Raw genomic sequence first — 26,411 nt, forward strand, 5'->3', positions numbered from 1 at the left:
TTAATGTGAAACATCAGAAAAGCACACCTCTTTGGCCACAGGCCAACGGCCTCGTTGAGTGTTTGATTAGTACGTTAAAGAAAACTGCTCAGCATGCTACCTTAGAGAAGCTCAACCTCAAGATTATCTTGAATTCTACTCAACAAGCTTACCGTTCCTTTCTCACTTAACCACAGGAGAAAGCCCTGCAATATTGATGTTCGGGAGAGCCATAAAGACTAAATTACTTCAGTGGACCAACGTCAGATTAAAAACTGATACAGAAACACATACAACAGACTTGAGTCGTAAGCAGAAAATGAAGCTCTATGCTGACAAAAGGCGACATGTGAAGAAAATTGTTTTCAGACAAGGGAATCAAGTGCTTGTTTGTCAGCTATGACAATGTAAATCTGATGCTACTTTGATACTGAGCCATTTCAAGCTGTAATCAGCAAAGGGCACATGGTGAGAGCCCAATGTCCCGGTAAATCTATCAGCCAAGATTCCTCACAGTTCAAACAGGTGGCTCAAGGCTAGTTGGACGTTAATGTCAATCCAGACACTAAATCAGACAGAAACCTTGGAGAATCCCAGACTGTCATTGCTCCTACATCACCAAAGCAGATCATGGACACTCTGATTATTGATTTCCAGATTCCAAAGACATGACCTAGACAGTCATAAAAGCACAAAGAAGATTCAGTGAAGAATGATAATGTGTACATTTTGTAAAAAATGTAATTATTTAACAGAGGGGGAGATGTTGTGTCTTGCGAGTCTGTATGATGGAACCTTTATGAATCCTGAAGGACTCCATAGCATGATGACGTATGTGTTAGAATGTTGTTGAAGTGAATACATCGTTAGAATGTTGAGTTTGCAGGTACAAGCTGAACAATAAAGACTTGTAATCCATAGCTACTAGTGTGATATATTCAATGGCAGGTACCCAGTCTGAGGAGGATGCTGGGGAGGATGCTTTACAAAGTGAAAAATATAGCAGAATATCTCACTTTCATCTCCATGGTGTGGGAGTGATACATATTAGAAATTAAAAAATAACATCAGCCCCCTCACTTATTTGGTCTAGCGAGCATTCGTCTTAATGACCTCTGGCCACATATTCTTTTTTTTTGTTGGGAGGAAGGAGGTATTTTTTTAATATCATGAAATCTGTTCCCCATATGGAATCCATACTGGAGTGAGTTCCTACATCACTATTGTAAACGCACAGAGCCTGAGCAATGGCATCAGGCCAGACTCATCTTGTGATGAGAATGCTGTAATAACGGTCCTTAGCTCTCTCTGTGTGCCTGACTGTTGGTAGGGGAAGAGAAGGTGTGTGTAATTAAGCATTCTCAATAAATAAAGATAGCAAACTCTGGGCCATACCACTAAATGTTCAAAAAGAGGACTTGGCATTTGGCTGCAGGGCAGAGGAAACTAAGGCATTCCAACAAACTTAGCTTCTTGCCCTCTATGGGGCACAAAGTACACGGTCTCGTACATGCACTTTTAAAGCTCTGCTAGCATGTTGGTTGTCCGCAGAGTTAAGGGTGGGATGGTCACAGCTGGAGGGGGACTGAAAGGAAACAAAGCTGTGTTTTGCAATTTTGTCTGCCCCAGGTCTGTGGGGTCAGAGGAGCCCATTGTTAAGTCATGTTTAAACTGCCACTGTCTTCCATTCTAAAATGTCTATGGCACAGGGCATGAAGTGATAAGCAGTTGCAGGCGGCATGGACTGGATAATGGCAAAGTCCCAGTGATGTCCTTGCTTTTAGGCACAGTAGCTGGCCCACACACTAGTCCTGGCCAACAGTCTCCTGTGTGTGAAGTGTGCAAGCATGCTGGAAACAAAATGGTTTAAAGTGCTTACTTCATTTTCCTAAAACAAGAAAGCCTTTGTATATTCCAAGCATCAGTACAGGGTCAATTTTGGTCAGGGTTCCACTCAAAGCAGAGTGCTGGAATAGATGTTGTTTGTATGACATGCACCTACATTGGAATCATGGTGGAAAGTGCAATACAAGAATTGTTTTTCAACAGAAGCACAAAACTCTGCTTAATCAAGTGCTAAGGTAAAACAACATGTGAGCAGAGTCAGAGTCCCATTCTCAGAAGTGAAGCTCTTTTTCCATCTATCACAGTTGCACTATCAAGCCAGACCTAAACATCAGGAAGATATCTCAGATATGGGATAGGTTGTACGCCACATCAGGTCAGAAGTGAAAAAAGCCATGAACATCTGCTGATCAGTCATCAATGTGTTATGATTAGCTGGTCTGCGTCAAGTTTGTGGTGTTCAGGTATGCAGGTTTTTAGGTCTCACCTTGTTACAAAAGAACCTACAGTGGGCTTAGAGCCTGGCCAGAGCTTCCGATTCTGTTTTTTTGTCAAATTGCTTTATTCCTATTAAGGACTTACCTTTCACTTGTGTTTATCACTCCCCTGGAGCATAGCCTGTTTAGCATCCTTGTGACTATCTGACTTGTATCGTTCCACAGCTCATTTTTAGGGAACTACTGTCTTCTTTTTTGTGAAGTATCCCATCTCAGTCCATGTGTTCTCTAGTTCTCTCCCTTGTGTTTTTCTCCCCCCACGAGGCACCCGTCTACAAGCTCCGTCTGCTCCCTTCCTCGTCTGCTGCTATCTTGTGTGCTCCTCCCCTACCAACACCCCATGCTCTGTGTAGCAATCTTCTGTGTGTGTTCCCCCCATTTTCCCTGTTCCAGTTGCAAAAACTCGACGCACAATTTGTGAGACTTTGTGAATGGAATAATAGTACATGCGGTCCCAACTTCTGAATGGCATATGATGGCCTGTGAGATATATGACCTGTGAGATATACTTCTGTAGAAAGGAAGGCTGAAAGCTCAGTGTGAGCCAGCTGACACTGCGGTCCACACTGCCATGTCTCCTATGGGAAGGAGAATTAAAAGGAGGACAACTTACCTAAAGACGCAAAAACAAAGAGAGTTAAAAGAAAACACAAAAAACCAACACCCATCGGTAAGTGCGGATATATAGTGACAGGAAGGAAGTGCAGTCCTAATTTATTCACAGGACCAAAATTCCACAATTTGGTATTCAACATTCAGAAAATAAACTTCTTTTGCAACATACCTTTTCCTGAAATAACTTCTTTCTCAACTCGCCATCTAAAGCCAAACTGTTGAAAGAGAAATACAGTGTATACGAAATTTAGTAAAAACCTTTCCATGATGTCAGAAAATGCATTTATAAAACACAAAACAATCCATAGTGTGTTTTTCGTTATTTCTTTAAAATGTCATTTTCACTCTTTCAAAAATAGACAGAAATAATTGTAGATTAAAAGAACCACAAGAAACAGAGGTTGATGCAATAAGTGGAATATATTTTATAAATGTACAGTATTCAGTGATAAAGTCAAGAACCAATGACCTGCAGCAATCCACCTCTTCAAATCAATAAGGAATAATGCAGGCAAAACCAAGGCACAAGATGAGGGTACACATGGGTGGTCAGCGTCTACCCACTATTTTCGCAGCTTAGACTCCATCCCCCTGCCATGAAGTTGGGCCCCAGTGAAATATGCTAACTGTGTCATTTGCCTAGACCAGGACACATTCAGCAGCGCCTGCACGCTACTGCTTTCCGTTACGAGCAGCGGTGGCAAGGGGCTTTCATTTTAGGGTCGAGCATGCGTCTCATGCAGTTGCGCATGCGTATCGCTAGCGAGACGCTTTAGGTATTAGAAAAGTGCTCGGAGCCCCGTCGACGTCAAGTCATTGTCTTTCATTGGCACGTTGGCTTGCCTGTTAGAATCTGCTTGCTTTGATTAGTTGAAGGCACGCATGCGTCATGCCTTTTCCGGTGATTAGCCCTCCTCAAGCGCAGCTACCAAGTACAGAAAAACATGCAAGGCTCGCTGTTTCCCGTCAGGTTTGTGGACTACTATTTCTCTATTTTCGCAGCGCGATCACGCTGGGCAGAAGTCGAGCACGTTGCATACTATCGACCTTGTTACACAGTTAATTGCACTTTTGCCGGTTATGTTTATAATTGCACTTTTGCCGATAGGTATTATTACAAGTGAACTGTAGCAGCACGATCGCACTGTTCTTTTCTTTTAATGCAAGAAAAATCCGCTTGGGAGTTTACAATTGGAAATAGCTGTAACTCCGACAAATCCGAGACCCTAGTACATTGCAAATGCTTGTTTGAAATTGCAGCTGTGCCCAAAACAAAGACCGAATTTAAGGGGCCATCAGCCCTCCTTCTGTTTGAGTACGATCCTGATTGGGACCTATCTGGAGCCTTAGACGTAGGGTCCAGTTCAATGGAGGGGAAAACAAAGGCACACAGCCTGTTACCACTTCACAAGTATTTGAGAGAAACTACTTGGAGGCAAGCTTTTGATTTTGTTCAATCCCTATATTTTAGAGATATGCATGCATTGCAAGAATGTCAGATGTACAGGTCCCTTTCAGTAGTTACACGAATAACAATTTAAATACCACTAATTGTTAAAATGTAATTCTTCTACAGTGTTACTCATCCCACTGTAGGGTGTAAGACAGGCCCGGCTTTAGGATTTTTTATTTGGGAGGGCCGTAAAGAAGCATGGATGAACCATGAAAATGAATGGGTTCTAGCCAAAAAAAATATACTTAATGATCTGACATTTTAGGTATTGGCATTTATTCGCTTTTGAAATTTTTAACACAATAATCCTCACCCAAGAAGCTACATGTTTGCTTTCTCTGATATGCCTGGGGGAGGGAAGCTCCTTGTCAGATCTTTAAGATGCAGAACTTTGATGGTAGTATGCTTCTCCTGGTCATGTGCCACAAAGGGCCACTTTACAACTTTTCATGTTTTTAAAAAGACTTTGCGAGTTTTTTACTTTGCAAAGCATTGAAATTTAAAAATACGATGCAATAAGCAGAGAATCTTATTTCAATTTATATTATATCCGTGCTGATGATGTGTGCATCACAGCGGCTACTAAACTTTGCTCACTTCACACATTTCCCCAGGCCTGAAAATATCCAATGTCAATGGTGTTAATCATAAATAAACGATAAGGGAGAGCTCATGGGGATGCACGCCCATTCCAAACATTAAGGTGAAAAACGTATTTTTCAGTTCTAAATGGCCTTGGGTGGGTCTGGCCACCTGGCCTACCCTATAGAACCGGGCCTGGTGTCAGAGCGCTTTACTTCACAGGCACGCAGTGTACAATGACAATCAATTATACAAGTGTGTAAATCAACATATATGATCTGTTACATAAGACAATGAGGGTTATAAGGTGTATGACTCAACTATTGTCTTTACATTATATGTTAAAAGTGCACGACAGAGTGGGACAAAGCCAGAATTTAAAATGTAACAGTGCTTGAATTTGTCTGTACTAATAAAACTTCAACCTCACAATAACGACAGATTGTGAAAAAAATACAGCCTACACCAGGGCTTCTGGAATGGCAGGGCAGGGCCAAATTATGTAGCAGGGTTGACCAAAGTATGCAGAAACAAAATGCTAATTATGCACCTTAACGCAACACATTTTGCAATAACATCACTACATTACTGTGTCTTTTGAACACATGGTAACACTGTCTGGAAAAAGACTGCACCTTATTAGTACCAGCTTAATACCCAAATACAGCTATAAACAACTGAAAGATTACCAGTCAACCTTTGCGAAGGATCTTCCACTGCAAAGGGACACATGGCTCCACATATTTACTAACTTTTGACTTGTTTGAGATAGAAGCATTTTTTTTAATCTGCAGATTACTTAGCACATATGTGCTCTGCGGCAAATACAGAAAATCCATAACAATGTGGAAATCACTGCAGCCGCAGAATCACGCCTTGCAGTTGAATGCAGGTCCCTGATGCCAGCTCACTGTGATGTATTAAAAGGATTGCAATTTATGAACTACAAGTAACAAAAGGATATATTAAAAGCACCTATCTATATAAATAAAATAAACATCTGTCATCTTCATGTTACACAATGTGATTTGCATGGGACACATTTACCCACTGTGCTACTTTATACGTCGAAACAGAGACGCTGGAGAAAATACAGATCTCTCCAGCAAGTGTATGAGCCCACAGAGTTTTCTTACTATTACTCCCTGAGATTTACTGGGCACCCAAAGATATCTGCAGCAGGTGCCTTATGCCCGTAAGATATTTGGAAATGCAGCCGTTGCAACCAGTTAAGCCAGAAAAGGTTACTGTCACGTTTCTCCTTGCTGCCAATTTTGTGTTGCAGAGTTTAAAAAATATATATATTTTAGTTGACCACACCTTAACCCCAATTCATGCAGTTCCTGGAGTAAACTTTTCCAGTTCCAGCACTGCTGTAAGTATCACACACTACGTAGCAACAAGGCTGGAAAACCATTTGAGGCCTGCCTCACATCCGCCCTGTGATTTGTCACAGCATGCTCAGCGCCAGAAGCACAGAAGAAATCAGCAGAAAGAATGTACAAAAAAGTACCCCCTGTGATTATCCCACAATGCAGTGCATAAGGAAGCTGTAAGATCAATATTGCTGCACATCATTTAAAAAGGTAAGCAGCCAGAATGTTTGTCTTCTTGTTCCTGAACCCCTACAGCTGCCTTAGCCTTCGTGCACCGTGCCCTTCATTACAGCTGCAGCACATGTTGCACACTGACAGAGAAGGAAGAAAGAATCACGACAAAGACTGCTAGCAGAGAGGAGTCGGCTATTCAGGTCTTCCAGCTCTTCATTAGTATTTCTAGCTCAGCCCAACTTCATCCCATCCCACTGTAAAAGAAATACTCTGTCTTATCTTTGGACAAAATGCTGACCCAGGGATGCGTAAAATGCTTGGCATGTGGCCCGATTCCAAGGAAACATTTCCGACTCCAAAGGCTGGGTCCAAGAGCACCATTACAATTACTCACGCCCCAGCCTTGCTTACAAACTCTAGCCTCTTTAGAAGCGCGAAATCAAACAAATCAACAAGGAGAGCATGTGCATGAGTTGAGCCACGAAACTGACAAGTAATTCATGCAACAAAATATGCAAAGTAGCTTCACAATAAAAAAAAACAATTTTGTTAAAATGCAGAAATGTTTCATCATAGTATTTTGGATTATACCTTTGCACTGACACACATTTACTAAAAGTGATAGCTTAAATTTAGTGTAAACATAGAAATATCTATGCCCAACCGCCTGCCCTGAAAACAAAGTTATTAATGAACTAAGAGACAAGTCCTTCGTCATGAGCACCATATATGTGACTTTGATTGTTATTGTACATCGAACAACAATACAGTCTATTAAATCAAACACAGGATATAGGTTTGCCTAGGATCACACAATTTGGTAAAGCAGGGAATCCAGGAATGATCCCACATTTTCTGCTCTCACACTGTGTAATTCTGCCACTAGGTAGACATCTCTTTATATCTCCTGTTTTAATTTAAAGATTAATGATTTGTGTTTAATCCTTGGCACACAAGTTTGGAGGATGGGTGACAAGCAGATGCCACATACAAGTCAGTTGTCATGTTCACCCAATATAGCCTAGATTCTTATTATACATGGAACAACATTATAGTCTATATCAAATCACACAAAAGAGTTATCTACCTTTCGCTCATAGATAAGCCCCAATCCAGCTTCAAGTTATTGAACATAGACCAATGTATGTATGTTACACTTGTTTCATGTTTGGACAGTACCACAGACTGATGGACACTTCATTGCCAACTTGTAGAATTTGCATTCTTGTTTCTTCTGTCATCCACGCAGCAACTCAGCATTTTTCTCTTCAAACACGGCCTGTCTCACATAATCCTGCTTGCTCCTCCATGATCCAAGTATTTCAAAAGTATAAAAATCCTTCACACCACAACACAAAATGATTTCCCAACATTTGAAACTAGGTGCTTTATTTACCAGATCCAATCACTAAATGTTGATGAACTGTTTTTCTTGAAAGGAAGACAAGTTGCTTTTTTATAGCTCTATAATATCAGGAGCGCTGAATGTGGGCATGTTAAAGTTAGTTGCTCATCCTCCACTCTTCTCTCTACCAAACCCTCTCTAAGTGCTAAGTATAAGAGGTCACAGTGCATAATTTGTAACAAAATAAACAAATAACTAAAATGCAATTGCTCAACATTTTCTAAGGAGGTCATGGCCCTGATTCACCACTGATGCAGGCCACTTGGACCACCTGCCTGGATATGCTGGTCTTGTTCTCTGCCCTTCCCACCTGCTGAAGGTTTTGAGATGTACTGCATCATAACAAAATAAAACAGGGTACGTTTGTTGTTATGATGCATTTAGGTTTAGCTGGCTGATGTAATTCAGAATAAGGCTATGTAAGAGATAAAGTATCATGTGTGCTTAAATAAGGCTGGCTCCTTTACGATGAGGTTACAGTGAACAAGCGAGCACAGAGGTCAGAGTTACTGTAAACAAGTGGTCCTTCTCCAGTGCACCATGTTGGCAGTATAACATGTTTAGGATGTGCAAAGTTTTATTAACGAGTGCAGTCTAATGTAGATACTGGTTACTGCCTGTAGTTTGTGGCATCTCCACACCAATGTGGGTTTTCTATGCAAAATAGCAATATTTCCTTGAGAAGGCCAATATTTCATTGAAAGAGCTTATTGGAACCGGAACTGCATGTGCCATTTTCGTTAGTTAATTATACCACCATATCCTCCTCATCCTTGGACACTGAGCGACTTTCACTTATTTTGATATGGAGCTAGTTCGTCTTAGTTTGAAATTTATGGCTCATTCTTTGAGTGGGTATTCTGCTGGTCCTAATTCTAGAGTGAGCTATCCTTCGAACATGAGAGATGCTTTCTACTAAATGAGGAGGTGACAACCTTTTAAGAGGCAGTGTGTATTTTGTAAAAACATAAATGCAGAGCCCCAAGTATTTTAGGGTCCCATTGCTGAATGTAAGGGTTGCCATGATCTTTTTCTTTTACTACCTATATTTGCTTTGATTTTACCCTATTCTTGCAGGTTCTTTTTTCATACCCTTTTTTGCCTTTAAAATAGTTTTCCTATCTCACATTCTCCTTTTTCCCCTTTTTCTATGTTGCTCTAGGACATTTTCTGTTGGTGACAGATAAGACTAAATCTCCTAAAATCAGTGCAGGTAACCACCACAGACACACTAAATGGTGAGTAGGGCTGGGTAAGCATACTTTGTATAGGAGGTCTGCCTTACCTTTGGAGAGCACAGGAAGCTAAAGCAATCACATTTACATGGAAATGTGCGGCACATGGAATAGTACACCTAGTCAAGTGGGTTGGCGTCAGAAATTGTTTTTTCAATCCTTGGGGAAAGGAAGTTTTACACCAACAAAAGGCAACACTGTTTGATGTGTGGCCTACAAAAGCGCAAGTCTTCTGCCTAAATCAGGAGTGTTAATCAAAATTCTTCTTGTCTTTTGGGTACATTACCCACCTCAAAATATCAGCAATCATGCTGAATGGTTTCCAAACATGGAAAGGAAGGAGCACACACTTTATGTCCCAAGCCTTTATTAGTGATCTGTCTGACAAGTTTAAACACTGTTTTCTGCTCTCACTCCATTCAGTGTACCTACCTCATAACTTTAGATGTCCTGAATTGAACTCTGTGGTTCTAATTACATCAATTTTTCACAATGGTGAAAGTCTGAGGTCCTGCGGCTATGATTCAAATGAGTCTACGTGCTACACACAGGTCTCTGCAGTAGTAGGTTGGTAACTCAAAGAGCGAAATAATCAGTTCACCATTCTATTCGACACTCAATATATTTAAGTCATTTAGGCCTATACAAATCACCACAATGTTTCATATTATTTTCTTTAATAATGTTGACCACTTGATTGTCGTGAGCAGAAATGTTCCTTCTGTATTCTTATACCACTGTTTCTTAAGACATTGTAAAGTGTGGGGTTAAAGCTAAAGGAGTCGTGACACAGGGCATGCACAGCAAGTGCTGGCTGTCCATGTACTTAAGAATCCAGGCTACACTAACGGCTGCAGAAACACCTTCCTAGCAGGCCTCTCAAACAAATGCACAAGAGGGTAATTTGGAGTGTGTATAATTTGTGTTAGTGTATAGACTGTGCATGAGCTTCTCTCGATTATAAACTCCTATGAGAAGATTTCCAAGACTTTATTGACAATGGCAGGAATGAGATTACAGAACAACTGCAACCTGTTGTGAGGCAATAAACACACAAACTACCAGTGGCTTCAAGTGACTGTGAAAGTGGTTTTAGCACCATTTAATTGATAATGTCACCTTCAAAAAACTGTCTTGGTAATACACGTCTTTGTTCCCTAATGTTGATAAATCTCATAGGCCCTCCTCCGTCTCTTCGGAATCCATTGCCGTATGTTAACAGATGGCTGACTGCTCATCGCCATGCAGATGATACGTTAAGAAGGTAAATACTAGTACCCATCACAAAAAAAGATAAGCAGATGTGTGGGATTTTTATAAGTGATTTTATTACGCACATGCAAAGGCATTAATTGATGTAAAATGTGTTATTAATTACTATTAAATAATAAATGAATAAATATATGTGCCGAATATCCAGTTATAGCTGTATCTTTCATAGTAAATATTGTTTACCATGTTCAGAATAGCAAATTAAGTGTGCAACTTGCATTTGTTTTGACAATGGTCAAAGTGGGCTAAAACGGTCAGTGTATATTATGGTGGAATGCTAGGCAGGTTAATACATGTTATAGTTTTGATATTCACAATTACACTTTCTAGCATTGTTAATGCAATACATGAAACATACCTTGTTCTTGGTGCCAGGTTTACCCTGCCTAGCTTGTAGTACTTAGCGGTTTATCTACTGAAGTTAGTCAGACACCAGACTTCATCCACATTCAAGATGTTCATTTCTTCAGATAGGGAACTCAAGTAATAGGCTTAAGCACTGATCAGCTTTCATTTGTTAAATCTCACAATGTGTTCAAAGGTACTCATGATAGACCTGCTAAACATGTATGAGGTCTTAAGATCTGATGTCACTCTTGTGATGTCACTTCCTGTGAGGTCATGGGCAGTGATGTCTTTGCACGACGTCACGCACTGTGATGTCACCTGTGTACTGCTAACTCGGTTAGTCCTCCCACTTCTTAATTTTAGGACTTTGCCCTGGGCACAACTAAACAGCTATATTTAACCTTTCTAATGCTACACCTCCCATTCCTACACATAAAGAAGGCCAGGGCTTCACACACACATTCTGCTGTGAAAAGGGGTGGAAAGGGGGTAGTTGTTACTTAGACTGTCATTGGTACAACTTATGCTTGCGCACACAACTGTTGGACTAGATACTACACCACGGTAACTAAGCTGGGCACGCATGCTGCTGGCATTCCGGATATGTAGGGATGCTAAAATACCCAGGGTCAAAAGTGTGCACATAGGGTCTTAGCAGAGCACACTTCTATGCATTTGTGAATCTGCAACTTTTCCTCACCAGAGGCACTCTTGGGTGTGCTCTGTATATCACAGTGTGTTTCACTACCACCATCTTTAACCAGACAAAAGTATAGAAGAAATCTGAGTCAAGGATGGTTAAATGGGTGCTGACATTGGGAAGGTGATTATGGGTGAAGAATATATTCTACTTAATAGAGGTAAAAGAGACATTCAGAGGGGAAAACAACAGCTGCACCAACCTGAACATCAACGCTAAAATTACTGGCTTTCCAAAAGTAATTCTTGCAAAAATGATCAGTACAGGCAAAAATCAATAAATGTGACCTTTGATTTATTGAAATGTGGCCGGACTCACTATCAATGAGGAGCCTCTAAATTTGATAACAAGAATAAATAAAATCAGTCAATTTTCATTTAGACCATAAGAACTTTGGCTTGGCAACAACAGTCATCCTATAGGGTTCAGTCAATGTAGACATCAGAATTCTCTTCAACCAGGCACCTTCACTGGGGCGAGACCAAAGTGTTTAAAAGAAGATCGCACAAATGAGTATTTCACTGAGATTAAAATGCAAAATAAAAGAACACTAGGAGTTTAGAAAGGGTTAGCTTGTCTGATTCTTTAATCTTAGTCATTATTATTATAAGTAATTTCTATCATAAGTTGTTGTACTCTAGTTAAAGGTTGGATACATTTCTACACTGTTAAGGTGAAATGCGGTTCTCTGGTATGAAAAAAGATATATATATATTTATTTATATATTTATATATACATAGTGAGAGAGAGAGAGAGTGAGAGAGATTTGTTTTCCTCATCCCTGTATCCTGTACATAAAACAAGTCCTTTCTTAAAATCTATCTGGGACTGGTTTATTCAGATGGCATTGTGGTTGGGAGACCGAGTTTGCAATGAGAATGAGGCCAAGAAATGGGAGTAATAAAGTCATACTGGTAGCTTTTCCCCACTCTTACGTTCTCGCTCTTCCCATTCTCAACTGGAGGGTAGGCTCCATAGCACTGAAAAACAGGGTCAATTATGGCTAAATCCAACCGACGTTCAGACAAGAGCTAAGTAAATGCCTCACTCAAGGACATCAAGATGTGACACACCTGCCAAAAAATCGGAAGGTGCCCACATGACATTCTGTTTTCTTAAGAAGTGCTTTAAGTGGGTTAGTGAGAGCTCTGACAGTGAACAATTTATACCAAATGTGGGATGGAGCTTAAATTAATTAGGCAGTTTACTGGCAAGATGGCCGAGGTGGGAACTCCATCACCGCTGCAGAATAGCTGACAGTTCATCATTTTACAAATGAGGATGTAAGCCTTCAGTACACTTTGTGACCAGGGACGACCCTTGCTAATATAGTGCCCCTGGCGAAATCAAGTTTTGCACCCTTCTTGCTCTTCCTCCTCGCTCCCCAAGATTTTCCTTCTAACCCTTTTTAAGTGCTATATATATAACAGGTCCCAGTGCATAAATTGTATTAAAAAAAAAACAAGCAAATAACTAAAATTCACATTGCTTAACATTTTTTAAGGAGGTCATGGCCCTCATTCACAACTGATGCAGACCACTTGGCCACCATCTCACTGCCCACTGTCCCCAATACCTGCACCAGGCCCACATGGAAGCAACATTAGCTGGTGCATCTACTTAATAGGTTTGGATGGGGGCTCACCCCCTCGAAAAACAGTACCAAATGATTACTTTTACAGGATTATTGTCAAATAAATGCTCCAAAAAAGAGGTTTTGAAGGACACTTAGGAACTATTCAGTACTTATGCAGTGTTCAAGAATTTTCTCTGAGGTGGAACCTTTGTGGTCCGGTCCGATCATAAACCACTGAAGGATGTGTTCTGGAAAAAGAGTTTGAATGTAATTTCCTATTGCATCTGTACGTGGGAGGTTGCTTTACATGATTGCGACTTCAAGGTCAAGTATATTCTTGGGACCAAGAACAAAGTGGCTGACTGTCGCGCTTTGTACCAGCACAGACTGAGAATGATTCTAAGGAGGACCAGTGGGACTTGGGGGATTTTAAGATGTGTGAAATCACTGAAGGGGTGATTGGCGAAGAACTTTGGAAAGAATCGTTAGCGAAAGATCTAGTGTTGCAAGAAGTCATTAAGCAGATCTCCAGTGGTTGGCGCTGCAACAATGATACGTGTGGTGAAGTCCAGAAATATTGGAATGTTTGTGATGAACTTTCAGACAAGGGTTATGTCCTGCATGGATGGCACAGGATTGGTGCCTCCCTGACAAGCCTGGGATAGAATTATTCATTTTGCACACCAAGAGCACCAGGACATTTTCAAAATGAAAGAAAGAGTCAGGTTATAAGTTGGGAATGGCCCTTTTTGCAAGGTTATCCCCAAACGTTTTGCCTCTGACCTCCTGTTCTTGACCTTGTGCTGCATTTTGTGTTTGTTGGCTTTAGGACTCTGGGCACTTTACCACTGCTCACCAGTGCTAAACTGCAAGGGGCCCCTGTCTAAATTGTACTGGTGAATGGTTTATCCATGGTTGGTATATTTGCTTTATTAGTAAGTCCCTAGTAAAGTGCACTATGTGTGCCCAGGGCCTGTAAATTAAATACTATTAGTGGGCCTGCAGCACTGATTGTGCCACCCACACAAGTAGCCCTGTAAACATGTCTTAGACATGCCAATAGAGTGTCTGTGTGTGCAGTTTTAAATTGCCATGTTGACCTGGCTAGTGCACCCACTTGCCAGGCCCAAACCTTCCCTTTTACTACAACACCCCTAAGGTAGGCCCAAGGAAGCCCTATGGGCAGAATGCAGTGTATTTAAAAGATAGGACAAGTACTGATAAGGTTTACCTGTCCTGAAAGTGAATTACTGCTAAATTCTGTTTTCACTATTGCAAGGCCTGTCTCCCACGAGGTAACCTGGGGATTGCCTTGAAATATCTTTTAAGTATAATTTCCCCTTGGGAGCAGATCGAGATGCGGAGTTTGGGGTCTCTGAACTCCCAATTTATAAATACATCTTTTGGTGAAGTTTGTGTTCAAATTAAGAGTTTGAAAACGCCACTTTTAGAAAGTGGGCATCTTCTTGCTTAACCATTGTGTGCCTATGCCTGTCTGTAGAAAGCACGTCTGGATCACGATGACAGTTGGACTGCTTGTGAATTTACTTTAGACAGTAACACAAAGGGAATTAAGGTGTGCCCTGCATATCCTGATAGGTCTTCCTGAGTTACAGTGGTGGGAGGAGCTGACACTTGCACTTGAAAAGGGCAGTATAGAAAGCAGTCTCCAACCTCATGGGGTGTGTCTGGGGCCAGCACAGGAAAGGCAGGGTCCTGTGCACTACAAATATATATATTTTTTAATTTGCGTATTTCAAAGGCAGAAATTGCCACAACTAATGGACCTCTGCCCCCCACAAAGTTAGAACACTTCTGGACTGAGGACATTCTGCACGGAAGAAGAGCTGGATGCCACAGGAGGAACTGCCACAATACCTGTTGCTTTGTTGTGCTGACCTGCTGCATGCTGCTTTTGTCCTGGGAGTGAAAGGACTGGACTGTGCTTTCTACATCCTGCTTTCCAAGGTTCTCGAAGGGCTTGAACTGAGCTTGCCTCCTCTTCTGATATCTCAGGGACATCAAAGACTTAATTTGCCAGTGCCTGGACTCTACTGATGACAGCCTTGACTCTCCTGGTGCCAACTCATGTCCCTGGGTCCTTGGAAGTGTAAGCTGGTGACCTGAAGAAGAAGAAGAAAAAAAAAAAAAAAAGAAATCGATGCTCCGACACATTGCAGCAGAAAAATCGATGCAGCGCCTGTCCCGCGGCTAAAGAATCGACGCTGCACCTGTTTCATGGCTGCTGAACCGACGCGCTCCATCAACACAGCATGTCTGGATTTTCTACGCATTGTACTTGGGGGGGAGGGGGGTGTCAATTTCTCATCGCCCCGCACTGCAGTAAGGAACCAAGGCTGCATGTCCGAGACCCAAGGCATCGCGTTTCCTGCGAGGAAAGAATCAATGCATCACCTCCTCTCTGCAGTAAGGAACTGACGCATTGTCTCTGTTTTTGACGCATCCCTTATAATTAATGCTAAAAAGATACAATCATTGCTTCCTATTGCTTAAGACTCATTTCAACTTTTAAAATGTGATGTCTTGTGTATGTTGGATTTTTGTCATTTTGGTCTTGTTTTACTCAGATAAATATTGGCTATGTTTTTAACTGGTGTGGAGTACTTTTAGTGTTACTGTGTGTGCACAAATACTTTACACATTGCCTCTGAAATAAGTCTGGATGCTCGTGCCAAGCTACCAAGTGGGTGGGTGTGTGACTCTCTTACCCTGACTAGGGTAAGGGTTCATACTTGGACAGGGTGCAAACCACTGCCAACTAGAGACCCAATTTCTAACATTATAATTATGGTGGACAGGGATTGATGCACAGGTAGAGAGAGATGTGCGGGATTGTTTTGAGTGTGTGTCTAGTGACAAAGTTTGTAAGACCAGGGTGTAACCAGTAAGGGTCTGGCACGAGGTGGCTCTAGACTTCTTAGGACCCATAACCAGCAAATCTGGACAGTATTATGTCCTAGTCTTGACATTTTTTCCAAGTGGCCAGAGATTTGAATCAAACAACGTATTAAAATATGAAAAGTCATTGAATTCCTTAGTGACTTGTTTGGCAGGGAGGGATTACCTGAATGAATCCTAACTGACAATGGAGTTCAATTAATGGAAGTGTTTTAGCCTGAACATGGTATGAGACATAAGAAGTGTTCCCTCTACAATCTCGGGACCAACGGGATGGTGGAGAAGTTTAAGATGGTTTTGAAGGAGTCTATACAGACAGTAAAATCTTAGAACAGAGACTAGAATTCAGAAATAATAGAAAAGGTGAACCTGTAGAGGCTTACTCCCCATTCGATCACAAGCAAGATGCCTTTCGAATTGTTCAGGGTCAGAAGTCATCGCTATGATGTGTTCCAGGTGGATGAGTTGCAAACTCCCTTCCTCAGAGAGGTGGATAGTAGCTCAGGAATAAAAAGTGGAAAAAAAGAAAACTCAATTCTAATGTGACACGTGCAACCTCTTCAACAAATGTAAAGGTGGGAGATATGGTGAGGCATCCCCAGAAAGTGGGTTCTTTCAGATTTTCTGCATCTTTTAAGGTTGTCAAATTGTTCCACAATGCTGTCAAATTAAGTGATCATCGTACTTGGAATTTGGGAAGAATGACGGTTGTGAAGTCAAGTACTAAGAGCTATGATTGTACTGGAAGTGAGAAACAGGTTTCCTCCAGACTAAGGAGGAGTGAGCGGGCAGTGGTTCATCCAGGACATTTCAAGTACCTTGTTTGAAGTGTTCCACCCTACATGTGCACACACTTTATAATTATTTTGTTCCAATCTTATGTGCACTGAATGAGTGAAAACTTTGAGAAACTGCTTTGTGTATATTTAAGTTTGTTTGTTGTTGCAATGCCTTATATAGAGTAACCTTGCTGCTGTGTTATAATAACGCAATGTTGACCTACAAGACATTTTGTATATATATTTTGCGTTAGGTACTTTAATTGTTATCGTGTACATTGCGGGGAAGGTGTGTGGTATATTGCTGTGATGTAAGAACAGAATTTAGAATTAAGCTGGGGAATGTAGTGAGGTAGTGGAATCTTGCAGGTCAGTTACCTGCAGATAGTCGTTGTGAATGGGACATTTCCTGTACTCCGAGACAGAAAAATAAACCATCTGGATCATTTATGTCTCGGTGTTTAACTTCATCACACTGCTCTGCTCCTAAATCTCCTAATTAGATGCTAATTTGGACTTGAGGCCCTGGGCGGGATGTGAGAGCGAAGGAGAGGGGAAAGGAACGGGGACTAAGTGAGGGATCAAGATAGTTTATGCAGTGCGGCACCTGCAACCTTAAAATAAAATGAAAGATCAAAAGCAAGTTTCCAGATAAGGCTATTGCGCGCCCCTCTAAAATCAGACGCCCCGGGCCAAGGCCCAGCTCAACCCTGCCAAAAGCAGGCCCACAGTCACAGATTGAAGTTTTGGGAGACAGAACATTTGTAACAACATACATTTAGGGTTATATTAGATAGGGCGGCCGCTCCTACTACCCTACCAGCTGTTACAGTAGTAAACTAACACAGAATTTCGGGGGCAGGATAAATTAGACCAAAAGTGTGACTAACCTCACATGCAGGGCAGTGGCGCAGCCAGTGTGCCATAGGCCCTAGCGCAAGGAAGGCAATGGATCCTCTAGCCGCTGTCTGGACTGAGCAATACTGAGAGTTCATTTGGCTCCTCAGGCCTCTAGACCCTGGTGCTACTGCACCAGCTGCACCAATGGAAGCTACGCCTTAGAAGCTGGACCTTCCCCACAGGCACCAGACAAGCTGACAGCTTTTGAGCCTTGCGGCCACCCTCCCCCAAATTAGAAGAACTGACAGATTCTTCGTAGTCACGTTGCTGTTTATCGCCTCTAATAAATATTGATATTATGAGGATGGCTATTTTTGTGATTCGAAAAAATAACAGCAAATACGAGTTTTGGTCCCAAAATGAACCACAGCATGCAAGTTGTGATGGTAGCTGCATCAAAATCTGCATCTGGCACGATTTTCCAACATTACCATAATTGGAACGCCCTCTCAAACAGTGGATTTTTAAAAGGCATGAGGCCTAAATCAGGGAAGGGGACAGTGAACGATCAAAACACAATAGTGCATCTGGGGAACAGAAGGTATTACAGTGCTAATTTCCACAACTGTATGAGCCATGATAACTTCTGTGACTTGAATTCCTCACTACTGAGGTCACTCTTGTCCCCGGTCAATAATTCGGTCCATATGAAAGCATCTGAAATGTGTTAGAATAGGTTCAGTGATAACTGGGACTAATCAGCCATCATTCTGTGATTGCCAGTTGAGTCAATATGGTCCTCATTTAAAATGGCAACTGTGTCAGTCACATGGCAAGCGATAGAGCCAACATTAACAAGCAAAATAAAAGGGAGCTTTAGTTAGCCCATGGAACATTTTATTCGAGTTGAGCAGACAAATAGTGCACCAGTATCACTTTTGCAAAACCCCAACAACTTGATAAAATGAGCAATTGCACATTTTTATCACGGTTACACGCAGGGTAATTACCTACTGAACAATATCACTGGTGAATTCTGACATAGAACGAGGTACTTCCAGTAGGGTATTGCCATTGTAGATGTTTCAGGAAGAATTATTTTCTGCCCTCTACCTGGCTAGCATACGAGGCCTTGATGGGCTTTCCGTGGCTGCACCCACTACATGTGGAAGTGCACACAGACTCCTGACACAGGAGCTTATCACTCCCCTCCCCAAAAGAGCCAATCTTGATGCTCTAATAGCAACTCCTCCCCTAGAGTTTCTGAAGCCAAGAATGACCATACACCATGAGGGGTTCTCAACTTCCAGTAAAATGACTAGATTTAGGGGAAATGCATTTAGGAATGCCTCTCTCCAGTCCACCATTGGGCCACCTCGCAAGGACCCTGACCCTTTCCCATCCAGGAGGGGAACTGTAAACCTAGTGTTCCAGCCAACGGCAAAGGCATCGAAACCTGGACATCCCCAGGCCTCAAACATAGAGTCTGGGCTTGAATCTCACGCAAATGAGCAAAGTGGAGATATCTGCTCGGGCTGTCTGCCATCTCTGCTGCCACAATACAGGAAAGCAGCAGGAACATGCCTTGAGCAACCGTCTACTCGAACATCTGCACTGCCACGCTGCAGAGTTGTGCAAAGCCAGCATTGTCCTGCTTGCAAACATAGACAATTGGTGTGGTCTTCTCCACAAGTGCCAGAACTAGAAGAAACATTTTCTGGCCAGGAAAAATGAATTCTACTCTAAGACACTTATGTGAGGGAAGAAATATGGCCTGTTGCATACAGCAGTAAAGAAGAGCTCATCACAGTGAGCTCTGTATTCAAACTCGGAAGAGATGGTTGTGACCGCAAAGTGAAGCTAGGGCAGACAGAAGGGGTGATCCATCCCTATGCTGAGGGGAAGCCAACCATTTCAAGATTGTCATCAGTGATGGCTTGAACTGGGACTGTGGTGGAGCCCTGAGGTATGTGGCACACGGCCCAGAGGCATGCAACCCTCATTTAGAGAAGTCTGTCTGCCGCCACTTGCCCGGTGGGCTGTGCCGCTGGCCGTAGTGTCTGCAGCACAAGATAGGACCAGCCCCCACTGGCTTGAGGAGTGTGTGATGGGGAGGTAGGGTGCAGTCGCCATTGCAGCAGGCGCTGGCGGCCGCCGGGGGAAGAGAGGCAGCAGCTCATAGTCAGTGCGGCCACACACTAGAAAAATACTGAGGCCTGAGAACGTGAGCACAAGGCATTTCTGAGGGGCATCTGCCTGCAAGCCCCAATCCACTGGCCCACGCTGTCCGCTGAAAGGTGCCGCTGCCTCAAGCACTGCAGATGCTGGTTGAGCCTTACCTTTGCCTTCTTTCACCAGCACTGACGCACATTTGCAGCGACCAGCGAGTAAGGGAACATCTATGCAAAGAGATTCCTGGCGCTTTTGTGAACTTTCTGCAGCCACATTGAGGCAGTTACCAGGTCCAGTACCTTGGTAAAGAACATAGAGGCCTTGTTTCAAGCAAATCGCAGCGTCCTGCTATGGTGAGGATGGTATGCCAGTATGAAATGGAGATACCTGCTGTGTTCCTAAAGGTGTACTGAACACAACAGTCGTCGTTCATTGATGGCTGTCTGAACCTAAACCAAATTCAGCATTTCAGCATCTTGAACTGCAGGGAAAGGGACAGAACTGATTTAGATCAGAAAGATAAAACATGGGAGTCTTCTAACATTTTTCTAAACGCAGAAATGACTGGAGCACAATCTGTGGCACAATTTGTGGCACAATTCTTAGGACAGGTCCAGCTATATAGTCACTAAGATGAGGAGCATCACTACCTCCTAGGTCTGGTGTGCCACATTGTTGATCCATTACTGTAGCACACAAAGGTGTGCCTGGTTGTATTTGATGACACGACCTGCCCTATTACCAGAGGAGTGGAAAGGCAGTTTGTGGCGTTGGGCAGGTGTGTGGGATTTTGCTGTTAGATGCACACACAATAAGAGTGGAAAGCACAGTAGCACGGAGACAAAGGGAAAAGCATTGCTTAGAAGGAACGTTTCTCTTTTTTCCTGCGGTACCCTTCTCAGGCGAATCCCTGCTTTTGGACTGTGGCCAGAACTTTTTCATAATTCTTGGGAAATGGCTATCCTATTTCAGCATTTTAGAGAAGGATAGTCCCAAATATTGGTACAACTCTACCTCCCCTAACCTGCTATCACTCATCCACCACAAAAATGACTGCCCTCTTTTTTTCTTAAAAAAAATCAAAAGAGGCAGTCAAATGTTTTATTGATGCCAAATGTTAATTTATTTTCCTTCTAATACCTATAAGTCAAAACCTGTGAAGTAAGCGAGGGAAAACAAAGACGTGGTAGGTTTGGTAAAATTTATTAAACGATAAAATGTGCCCCCGGTCTCCAAATGCGTCCGAGGCGGCACACCAACAGCAACCGTTTTTCTTTATCAGCCGCGCTCGCTCCGCTCACTCTGCACGTCGCGCTAAGCAACACCAGAACGCTGCTCGCGACTAGCGAGTACAACATTGAGTTTTTTTTTTTTTACATAACCATCACGACAACCATCCCAACAGAAAAAATACCCCAATATCTACAAATACTACAAATCACCCAAAAAAATAAACAAAAAAGAAATTAACATTGCCAGCGAATACATCGAAATTACACATTGTCTCATACATACAGTTTTCAAGACAAATCTCATGCGTTAACTCATTGACGCAGTTTCCAAGGCAATTTTCTTACTCTGTTACTACTGCGCACGACCAAACCTTCACCACCACTGTCACGCAAATCAGACTGTTTCACTAAACCAGCCCCACTTACATTCAAGTCAGACTGTTTTACTAAATCACCCTTGCTCACGACCTGAGGATCCGATCTCCCTTTCAGTTTGACAACCTTGGATTTGTTCCACCACTTATTGCCCTGAACCCTTACAGCATTACCCAAAACCAGTTCAACCCTCAGAAAATTTGGGATTGCCTTTCTTAACAAAAGTAGGCAATTTTACTGCAACCCAATCGCCAACTGCAATAAGCGACTCTTTAGCCCCTTTCTTGCTGTCAAAGTATCTCTTTTGTGCACACTGCTTGTTTTCCACATTAAACTTGATGAGGTCAGTACGGTCTCCAACCTGCATATTTTTGAAAAACTTGGACATCCACCCTGGTTTGATTTGCGTATTGGGCTTTCTACCTTTCAAAGCTTCAAAAGGAGATACCCCCGTGGTGGAATGAGGAGTTGTTCTGTAAAACCACAGCATTGCTTGGACAGACGCCTGCACATCACACCCATTCTTCAACGCCCACCTGACACAGTCCCCCAACACACGGTTGAATCTCTCAACCAAACCATTCGTTTGGGGTTGATAAAGAGAACATCTCAGATGTTTAACCTCACCTTGCTCCAAAAATGTTTTAAACTCTTCAGACATAAATTGAACTCCATTGTCCGAAATGACCTCCTCTGGAAACCCTTCACTCATAAACACTTCCCTCAAGAATATCACAAGAGTCTTTGCATTCGGGTCCTGAACAAATTTGACATAAGGCCACTTTGAAAAATAGTCAACAATAACATACGCATACCGCAACTTACAATTTAGCGAGTGAAAAGGTCCTACCATATCAACCCCCAATTTACGCCAAGGACCACCAGGACACAATATAGGCATAAGGGGTGGTGTCACTGGTTTCAAATTCTTGTCAGAGTTGGAACACACCACGCAATTCTTGACTAATTGTTCAATTTCATTGTCCATGCGAGGCCACCAAAAGCTGTCTCTCACTCGTCTTTTTGTCATTGTGGCCCCCAAATGACCTTCATGCGCTTTCTTCAATAGAGAACCCCTCAACCCCTCCGGGGGAATTAATTTGTCGTTCCTCAAGAGAATACCATCCTCAATTGTCAACTCATCAGAAACTTTCCAGAATGGCTGAATGGCCGTCGTCAAGTCCCTCTCATACGGCCAGCCCTCAACTATACACCTCATAACTGTGCACAAGTCAATATCAGCTGCCAACTTCTCCTTCCACTCTGACTCAGAACATACACACACTTGTTCAACCTCAACTGCTGCAATCGTACAACATTCGTCGTCCAGAAAATCATGAAACGTCGGATTACACTGACTGGGAAATCTTGACAGAAAATCTGCCCTTACGTTACGCCCCCCAGGTATATGCATGACTTCGAAATCATACTGCATCAATCTCGCTACAAATCTAGCAATTCTGGGTGTACCTGTTTTGTCGTTAGTCCCTTTCAAAATTGAGACTAACGGTTTATGATCTGTTTTCAACAGAAAGGGGGTGATTCTGAGCTTGTCGGGCGGCGGCAACCGTTTTTCTTTATCAGCCGCGCTCGCTCCGCTCGCTCTGCACGTCGCGCTAAGCAACACCAGAATGCTGCTCGCGACTAGCGAGTACAACAACCTGTCATGAAGTCCACAAAGTAGTAATACAGCACTCCTAGCTACACAATGGACGTCACACCCGTAACACAAGAAGGGGATCGATAGCAGAGCAACCATTCCAAAAACCCTTGCTCTAAAGGAATCAAATCATTATTGATTATCTGGCTCTGCAACAGAGTAAAGATTACCTTAGCAAAAAGCTTTGATATCTTCCATTAGAGAAATAAATCTATAGCAAGTGAGGGAGATCCGAAAGCCTTTTAAAAATCTTAGTTATATTATTTCTCCCCAGAGGGGCTGGGGAATCCTCTTACTACTTAGCACCTTTAAAAAAATAAAAAAATAAAAAATGGGCATAGCTTCTTAGCTTATTACTAAAAGATGACTCTTAATTCTGCTGCAAGAATGTTATCTGTCACGCGGCACATGACAAATTCATGCCCTGCACTACTTTCATCATATTTCCTTCCATGAGTGTTTTGAGCGGTTTCTCATCTAAAACATGTACGGACAGTAATTTCTTCTGTTCTGGACCGTTATAAGTTGTACTAGTTATTGTATCCACTCTTTCTCTGGTTTCACTCAAGGTAAGTTGTGCCTCTAATGTTTCAAACATTTATTAATTAAAAGAACTGCTTAGCATTTTGCTCTTTACAATGTTATACATGGTCTGTCATTTTTAATACACAACAGTTTTCAGGTCCGGCATAGTAGCGTGCATTTATCGACATGTTGTAATCTGTTCCGTGGGCTTTAACCACTCCCATCACTTTCATTTGTTCCTGGGCTTGCCTTCCAAACATCCTTTGATGTCACTGGTAAATGCTTTACATTTGTCAAGCCTTGAGGCTGTTTTGTTATGCCTTGCAGACTGCCCCATTACATAGATTACTGCACGATTGCTGATATATTTTAGTGTGGACAAACTACTTTTTTCTTTTGTTTCACTGATTCGCGCTGTGTGGCGGCCATGACACTTTGAAGTTTCATGTAGTGCAAACTCAATCGGCAGTATTGGAGCGCTATGTATGACTACCAGTTACATCACATTGTTTGTCTCTTCTCTTCGTGCTCCGTGACATAGCGCTTTGAAGTTTTTTCTTTTGTCTCGCCCCTCCATGCTCCATGGTGGTATTTTGTCCCTCCCCTATGCGCTCCATGGAGTTTGGCCTCCCTCAATTCCATCATCATTACTTTTTATGCTGTATTTCTTGAATGGTGTATGTGTTTTGCAACTGTTGCAGATTGTTCGCTTTTCCTGTGCTCTGTAAAGAAGGCTAGTTTACCACCGCGTGGACACAAGGATAGGTATTATGCAAGGGTCCATACTAACCTTTTTTTTTTTTTTTTTTTTGAGTTATAGAAATGCTATCTTAGAGATGGCCGTCATTGTACTTTTGTACTATTTGACAAACGTACGTAAATTTGCTAATAATGCATGCATTGTCGAATCCAGGCAATTTTAGTTCCTCCTACATTCTGAGATATTTCTAATATACAATTATTTTTCTATCAATAAGTAACACTCGGACATGATTCATGTGCGCATTGTCAGGAAGCAAAACTGCACCAGACTTACCTACAGCTGGGTAAATTATAATTTATTGAAATATGATTTGTTGATCAAGACAATGAATAGCACTAATGAGTACAACTGAAGTAATTTCAAGACACCACCTATTTTGTGTAGAAACCTGACACATTGCTTAAAGCATTATCTTAGTGTGGTGATGCACTGGGCCTTGTGCAAGAAGTTCTCACTGCAGTTTGCAGGTGACTTTAGCATGTCTGTCATTGCGTTAACACTAACCGCTGTTGCTATTTGCACTGTTCTCGGGGATGGTAAGTTACACAATTTTCTTAGTGGAGTCATTTTAACAGATCCATGGTTGTGGCAGAAGTTTTGAATTGACAACAGGGTATGAAAAAGGCCCGTTGCCTCTTTAGTTTGATTAACAGTCCCTCACACATCACCCACATTAAAAATAAATTACAAGAAAACTGTATTAAAAACAATCTAAGAAATGTTGAAGTCATCAGGGCAAGACGCTGCAATAAATGGAAGTGCTTTCGTTATATGCAGGGCCACTGGAATTATAAGGCAGAGAGGAACAAATTATATGGTAGGATTGACCAATTTATGTGGCAAGAAAAGTCCATATATGCATTTACAACACCAACAGCTCTAACTCACGCAAATGAGAGACCTACTGCATTGCAAATGCTTGTTTACTATTGTGAATAGTTTTTTTTATCAATCCTTCTACAGTCTTAATATCTTTCAGCGTATTCCATTTTATTTCGAGCATTTATAGCTTCAGTATTCCTTCTGCATATTCTTCTGGTCCTAGTCTTGGGCTAGAAAACATGATGGTTGAGTGGTTTCTCCGCTCTGCTGCAGGAATTCACACTTGTAATATCGTTGGTCCTTGTCAGTGCAATGCCATTCTTCATCACACTGCACTTCTCCCCCTCACAAATCCACATTTTTACCGAATGTACTTTTTCTATTTAAGGCATTGGGAATTGCACCATTCACACCCCATTCACCCATCCAAACTATTTCATCTATTTAGTCTTAGACAATATCTATCAACCAAAAAGTTTCCCATTTATCAAATAAACCTATATACAATTCAATATTAACTATTACACAGACACCTACTGCTGCACACTCCAGTTAAGACAGTAGGCTTAATTATGATCAGTTCAAAAATGTATAACACACATATCAATATATGGTGCTCTAAACAATATACAACACCCCACTACCAACAGATGTAGTTGCAGAATTCATCAATGGTTTGCTACCAAACATATATACAAAAAGATATCAGAGGATACTGACTGACTGAAAAACACACGCTTAGTAACCTACTTAAAGACGCGCTTTTGGCCTATCATAGCATACATCACTTACCAGAGGGCTTAACATAGTCCCTGTCCACTGATAGTGTTGTTCTTATGTTTCATCTCACAAGTGCTGGACCACTATATCCATCAACACCCTTCAAATGCACGCTTCCAGCACACTCATGAACACAGCTGACACTTTTGAATCTACTTTTTAAACCCATTTCTTCTGTGCTGCGATTACATATTTATTCAAAGCCTTGATCCTGCTGACCAAATACTTAATGGCTGTTATCCAGTACCTGGTACAATTACTTGAGAAACGTACTTGTTGAATCTCCTATTGTCCTATATAATTTGAATACTTTTTGCATAAATACCATTCAGTAATATACTGTTTTCAGCTATATAACCAATCACTGGATTTCCCATCATTCACACAGGAAGTGACAGCAATGGATTTCAAATCATCCCTCAGCACAGGAAGTGACATCACTGGATTTCTCACCACCCATCTGCACAGCAAGGGGCATCAATGAAT

At 41.9% G+C, this 26,411-nt stretch overlaps 1 protein-coding gene across 2 annotated transcripts in view; it reads right to left on the reverse strand.

The window, feature by feature from the left end:
* Positions 1-26,411, reverse strand: part of LOC138300449 (protein FRA10AC1) — a 195,491-nt gene that overhangs the window by 83,654 nt on the left and 85,426 nt on the right. For both annotated transcript variants that reach the window (XM_069239842.1, XM_069239843.1), the window contains exon 9: positions 3,106-3,151. In XM_069239842.1, coding sequence (XP_069095943.1) covers positions 3,106-3,151 — 46 coding nt within the window. The remainder of the gene's footprint in view (positions 1-3,105; positions 3,152-26,411) is intronic.

This window comes from Pleurodeles waltl, chromosome 6 (assembly GCF_031143425.1).
Source record: "Pleurodeles waltl isolate 20211129_DDA chromosome 6, aPleWal1.hap1.20221129, whole genome shotgun sequence".
Taxonomy (NCBI): Eukaryota; Metazoa; Chordata; class Amphibia; order Caudata; family Salamandridae; genus Pleurodeles; species Pleurodeles waltl.